The 6000-nt window shown below is 56.8% G+C and overlaps 1 protein-coding gene across 2 annotated transcripts in view; it reads right to left on the minus strand.

Moving 5' to 3' along the window:
• The window catches only part of Camk2b (calcium/calmodulin dependent protein kinase II beta), an 88112-nt gene extending 82545 nt beyond the window's left edge, over window positions 1-5567 (minus strand). For both annotated transcript variants that reach the window (XM_050141333.1, XM_050141332.1), the window contains exon 1: window positions 5446-5567. In XM_050141333.1, coding sequence (XP_049997290.1) covers window positions 5446-5510 — 65 coding nt within the window. In that variant the 5' untranslated portion in view covers window positions 5511-5567. The remainder of the gene's footprint in view (window positions 1-5445) is intronic.
• Window positions 5568-6000: the final 433 nt, after the last annotated feature.

Below are 6000 nucleotides of genomic sequence, written 5' to 3' on the forward strand. Positions count from 1 at the left end.
AACTCCTTGCTGAGTTAGGGGAGGATCCATGCCGAGTCTTAATCTCCTTGCCCTCCACTTTGGGGAAGTCTCAGAAAGAAAAATAATACAAGAATAAGTACTTTGGCTCCTTCAAGGGGGACCCGAGACCCTAGCTCCCTGAGTACCAATGACCTGGACTTTGACAAGGATTTCCCGACCAGAGCTCAAAGCTACACTGAGCACACAGCCCCTCCTTCAGCGCCATCCATGTTCCTAACGACCAACTGGGCTCTGACTTCAAATAAAGGGCCTTCTCATTCTCTACCACTTATCACAGGATTGGTGGCAAATTTTGGTTTTGAAAAGATGGCTGATGGTTGTACAGCCATCTGTCTTCTAAAGAGACACAGTCCGTGCCCACCCGAAAGATGTTCTCACATGAGGGGGCTCAGGAGACGGCTCAGGCAGTAAGTACAGCATTTGCCACGCAGGCATGAGAACCCAAGTTCAGCTCCCCGGCCCCCAGGGTAAAAGTTGGGTTTGGTTATGTGTGCTTTAATCCCTGTGCTGTGGGGGAGAGACAGGAGGGTCCCCGAGGCTTATGGCCCAATAGTCTAGCCCTAAGGAGAGAGCCTGTGTCAGTCCTAGGGTGGAGAGTGACCGAGGAAGATACCTCACTTCTGTGCACATGTGAACATCAGGGCAGAAGGCTGGCTTTCTGACATGAGGGACTGTGGAGACATGTCAGGATAAACAAAATCATAGAGCTACATACATGGAGAGCCTGCCTGTTTTCAAATTATAAACATGACATAGATGTGTATTACTACAGTCATACATACACACGTACCCTTACGCTGACAATCATGCTTTCTCAAAGGGTCACATTCTACTGCACAGATTTCTGTATTACTTGACTTTTTTCATAATGAGACTATATTACCCCAGTTTATTTAACGAATAAAATAAAATTCTAAGTCCTGCGGGTCTCAAATGGGGTCAGAGTGTTAGTGGTTAGAGAGAGGTGAAGAAAGAAGTGACATTTTCACAAAGGAAATATGGACAGGGCCCTGGGTTTGGCAATGCACAAGGACAGCATGACAAGCCACTGGCTGGAAGACGGTCATGGTCCTCAGGAGCCTGGGGTCTGAGGGGCACAGGCTAGCCAAGAGTCTGTCAGCTGAGTGACAATACTTGTGAAGCACAGAACACAGTGGCTTTGTCAGCTGCCGTGAGCAGATCTGGATTTCAGAACAAACCCCTCCGTGCCCCTCACTATCTCCCCGTAAACTAGGAAGGACCACAGTACCTGTTCCGCAGATCCAGCATGCTAATATAATAGGCACCGGTGAAGTGCTAGCGACTGTCACAGAGTCCGGTGGCAGGCATGCAGATGTATTCTTAGCTCCCAGCAAAGTAGGTTATGGTATAAAAATACCATTAAATAGTAACTAAACTAGCATCACCTTAATGCGCATCTTGCCAGCAAAGCCAGCATGTGCGATTTCTTTTTAAATTACCCTATATTAGAGAATCAAGACCAGGGCTCATTCTCAAGAGCAAGCCATTAGGCAAAGGCCAGAGGTCCAATTATCCCATCCCCTCACAGATGATGTGAAACCCACTCTGGCCAAGTCCTGAGACTCAGCTCCCAGGCAGGAGTCCCAGCCTTTGCTTTCATGTGAGCAAGTAGTCCAGGCCCAGGGCACCCAAGACAACACAAAATAGTGTACGTGGCAACGGTGGGCACAAGCAGATGGGGGGCAGCCCTAGCAAAGGCCCTGAGGCAAAAAGGGTGTGGGGTCCTCCAAGGCTGGAGGGACAAAGCCAACACAAGAGGAAACACAAGATTCCTCCCGTACCCAACCCAGAACAAGGCAGCATCCTACACTGAGCTGCCCCAGATGTCCTAAGTTTATTAAGTATCCAGCAGGCCACCCAGCGGTCCAGAGCAGGTCAGAAGAACCAGCAACAGCAGGCAGTGCACAGACACCCCAGCCTGCAAGGGATGCTGACTGGGGGCAGGAGACGGAGTCAAGGACACATTAAGGTCAGCTCTGGGCCTAGGGGGTGGGGCCAAGAGTGGTGGCCATTCTCTGGGCTGAAGGTCAAGGGTGGTCTCCACAGCCCAGGCTCGGTGAGGTAGCGAGTCACCATAGACGCTGTCATAAAAATAATATTAAATAGGAACTAAGCTATAGGCCAAGATCTCAATGCCCTCTCTCCCAAAGTACGTGTGTCCACGAACCCCCAAATTATATCCAAACCTTACAGAAGTGCTTTTCTCCAGGGAGACCACCTATATTTTAATAAGACAACCGTCCTCAAAAAGTGGAAAATTCACATGCACTAATACAGAACTTGATGCACTTTCTACCGTTGGCACTTCCTATCAGTCAAAGCCAGGGCTGGTGCATCGGGCTGGGAGCCAGTGGAAGTGGGCACGGCAAGGCATGGTAAAGCCTCACCAGGAACCCTACCACCAGGGGCAAATGCCCAAGTAACTCTTGCACCGGCAGCCATGTGCACAGAGTTGGTCATGTGACGAGGGAGGAGGAACAGGAAGGTGGCAGCCTCGATTTCTGTGAGGGGCAGAGCAGATAATACATGGTGCCCATACCATGATCACCACGTGGCAGCCACGGCCACAGCCTGTCAGAGCCACGGATGTCTGCAAGACAATCCTAACAGAATCAGCTCTGGATTTTCACATCAAGTTATGAGAAACCGGGGAATGACCGTATGTTGATGGGGATATGAAGGCAGCGAAGAACGGGAGTGCTTGAGCCAAGAGAGGAGAAAGCGGGCTGTTTAATATTTATTTGTAATGCATTACTTGCTATAATTTTAAGACAGGATTTTAAGAAAAAGGATGAACAATTGTCAGTTCTGGGAAAAGGAGACACCAATGCTTATTGTTCCCAGGGTTTCTGAATTTTTAAAACACATCCAATAAGAAAACAATTTACAGTACCCTAATGCAGCTCCACGTGGACTGGAGGTCCCCCACTTTGCACAGTCCTTGCTCTGGGACCCTGGGTTCATGGATCTGCACCCCAGCCTATGACCCCCAGGCAAGAACTAGCTGCAAAGAAAGACACACGCTGAGGTGTCTCACGGGCAGGGCCCCAGAGAGCCATTCCCCTCTGCCAGCCCACCTGCTGCCCAGGCCTGGGGAAGGAGAGAAAGCCCAGAGCTGCCACCAGACAACCAAGAGCAGCTGTGGGCCTGGGACCAACCCTTTGGCCAAGCAGGGGACTCAGCATCTCCTGACTGGAAGCCAGGAGCTACAGCTTTAAATAAACTTGGATGTGTCTACCTGGGGCTGTGAAACGGCACCAGCTGTGCCCCAGGCAGGCACCGTCAACAACTAGCCAACATGGCTACGGGGGGGGGGGGGGTTAAGGGGACTGGTGAGCTCCCACAGTTTATCCTGAGGGCAGCATCCCATACATTCCTCTCCTTGCCCATCCCTGGGGCCTGGCATCTAGCAGTCTCCACAAAGGTACGCTGGGCTGAGCTGACCACTCCTGACTAGCTGGCCTCTCCACACCAGGCTTGGGTCTCACCCTGGCACCTGTGTGGCGTCCCCACACTTGGGTGAGTGTTCATTCTTTTGTACCTAAGGAGGAGCTGGCAGTCTCAGCTCTCACCTGTGCCTGCTGCAAATGTCACCCTTCAGCCTCCACTCCCCAGCGGGGGTGGCAGGCAGCGACCACTTTATACTGCTGCTCAGCACAGGACAGCTCGCACCAAGGTGGAGACGCAGACCAGCTAGGTGACCTGGAGGTTATGGTCTCTTGATATGGACTGCTCAGAAGACACCAAGAGGCCCAGTGTGGGGATACAAGCTCCTGGACACACAGAAGGATACAAGTAGGTTCCCTAGGAAGGAGAGACTTCCTGCCCCGCAGTACAAGACAGCTGTTGAGGTAATGGACAAGTCCCCTCTTAAAGCATCAAGAAGGTCTGGAGGGTTGCCCCCTCCATAACCTCGAGGCTGCCTCACCCGCACCTGAGGACTCCCAGCCATCACCTCTTCCTTGCAGAGTACAGCCCCCACTGGCTACTGGTAGCTTCTTCAGTGACTCCAAGTATGAGAGGAATATGGCCCTGGAGAAGGAGTGCCGGGATGGCTGTTCAGGTCCACCCAGCCTCGGTCCTTGCAATCTGGCATAGGCTTCCTCCTGCCACTCCACTTGGCTCCTCACCCCCCCCCCCCCCAGGCCTGACCCAAATCCTCTGGGCACGTGCAGGAAGAAGTGGGGAATGCACACACCCCCACACTCCTCCAGCTGGGCCCTCCACAATTATCAATGATCAGCGTCCCTCGCCCACCCAAGCTTTCAGACGCTTTTTTAGTAAAGGGGGAAAAAAAAAAGGATTTGCGGCTGGATGTGTAAGAGGAAATCTCGCCAGCGCCCCCACGGTGCAGGAGGGATGGGGGAGGGGACAGGGAGTGGGAAGGAGGACCCAGCTCTGGAGTTATGCAGCTAGCACCTAAGGATGCCCTGCAGTCACCTTAAATCCCACATAGAAGCTCCAGGCCTGACACGAGGCTCCTGGGGGACTTTGGTGTTTCGGTACCCTAGGGGCAAAGGCAGGTCTGGACGCTTTAAACCATAGCTTAACCCCCATATTGCTCGCGCTGCGGAGCAGGTCTTTGCGCCAGGGCACCTGTTCCCCACGAGGCCCTACCCGAAATACGCCTTCAGAGTCCCTCCCCCCCAGCCCTCCCATCACAGGAGGAAAAAAAAATAACATAAAATAAAACGGACCAGAAGCCAACCTCTGTCTGCCTCGATGACCCTGAAATCAGAGGCCCAACTGGTTCCGGGCTTCACTCTCACCCCCCACCCCATGGCCTGATCCTGGCTCCCTGACCTCGTCCACCCCCTCCAAATTCTTGTTTCCAGAGAATCTGGGGGGAAAAACCCTCCAGAACCCAGATTCCCCAAGGGACCCAAGGCAGAAGCTGCTCCCACGCTGCTCCCCCAGAGCAGATGGGGCCACGCGAGGAGCAGGCGCGGAGCGGGTCCGCCACCGCTGCCGCCAGCCGCTCGGGTGGGGGGGTGAGGACAGGACCGTGGACGACCCCCTGGGGCCATGGCCGACCCCTCGGGCACTCTAGGCCTGGCAGCCGCCCCCGCGTATCGCTTGTCTCTGACCTCCCCGCCGCCAAATGCGTCACGTCTGCCCGGCGCTCAGGGGACACCTGCTGCCGCCCCCGCCACGCCGAGTCCAGATCCCCGAGTCTCAGTCCCAGCCAAGCTTTGGCACGGGGCAGGGCCGAACGTGCTGCGGTGGGGCAGCAGGGGTCCAGAACCCGAGGTTCGGGGGGCCGGGCGGCACAGGGCAGTGAGCTTGGGCCCGCAGCCCTAAGGAGCCGGGGGCGCGCGGGGCCGCAGTGCGCGCGGAGCCGGCGGCGATGGGGTCCCCGCTCCCAGGGGTCTGCGGACAGCCCGAACGCGCCGAGGCTCTTACTTGCCAATATCCTCGTATAGCTGGTACTCGTCGGTGAAACGGGTGCAGGTCACCGTGGTGGCCATGGCGGCGGCGATCGGACTCGGCGTGCGCTCGGCTGCGCTCGGGCGGCGGCGACTCCGGCTCCCGCTCGCGGGCACGGCGGCGACACGGGCGCGGGCGCGGGAGACACCTCGGCTCGCGGCGCCGGGCGGGGGCCGGGCTGGGCTGCGCCGGGCGGCGAGCGCACGCGAGATCTGCTCGCTCTGTCCCCGCCAGGAGCGCGCCGCACACCTACGCGCGCAGAGGCGCGGGCGCCGCTGTCGCCGCCGCGCCCGCCCCGCCCCGCCCGCGGCCCCTTGCACGCGCCTCACCCGCACCCTACACACGCCTGCACCCGCACACACACCGTACCCGCGCCTTGTACCTGCACTAGCGCCCGCGCCTGCACGCGCACTGCGCCCGCACCCTGCACCCGCACCGCGGCTCCACTCGCACACACGTCGCGCCCGCGCCGGCACCCGCACTGCGCCCGCACCATGCAATCCCACCCGTGCCCGCGCCCTGTCCCAGCAC

Source organism: Alexandromys fortis, unplaced genomic scaffold (assembly GCF_014885135.2).
Source record: "Alexandromys fortis isolate MF-2015 unplaced genomic scaffold, M_Fortis_MF-2015_v1.1 scaffold_7, whole genome shotgun sequence".
In the NCBI taxonomy this organism is placed as follows: domain Eukaryota; kingdom Metazoa; phylum Chordata; class Mammalia; order Rodentia; family Cricetidae; genus Alexandromys; species Alexandromys fortis.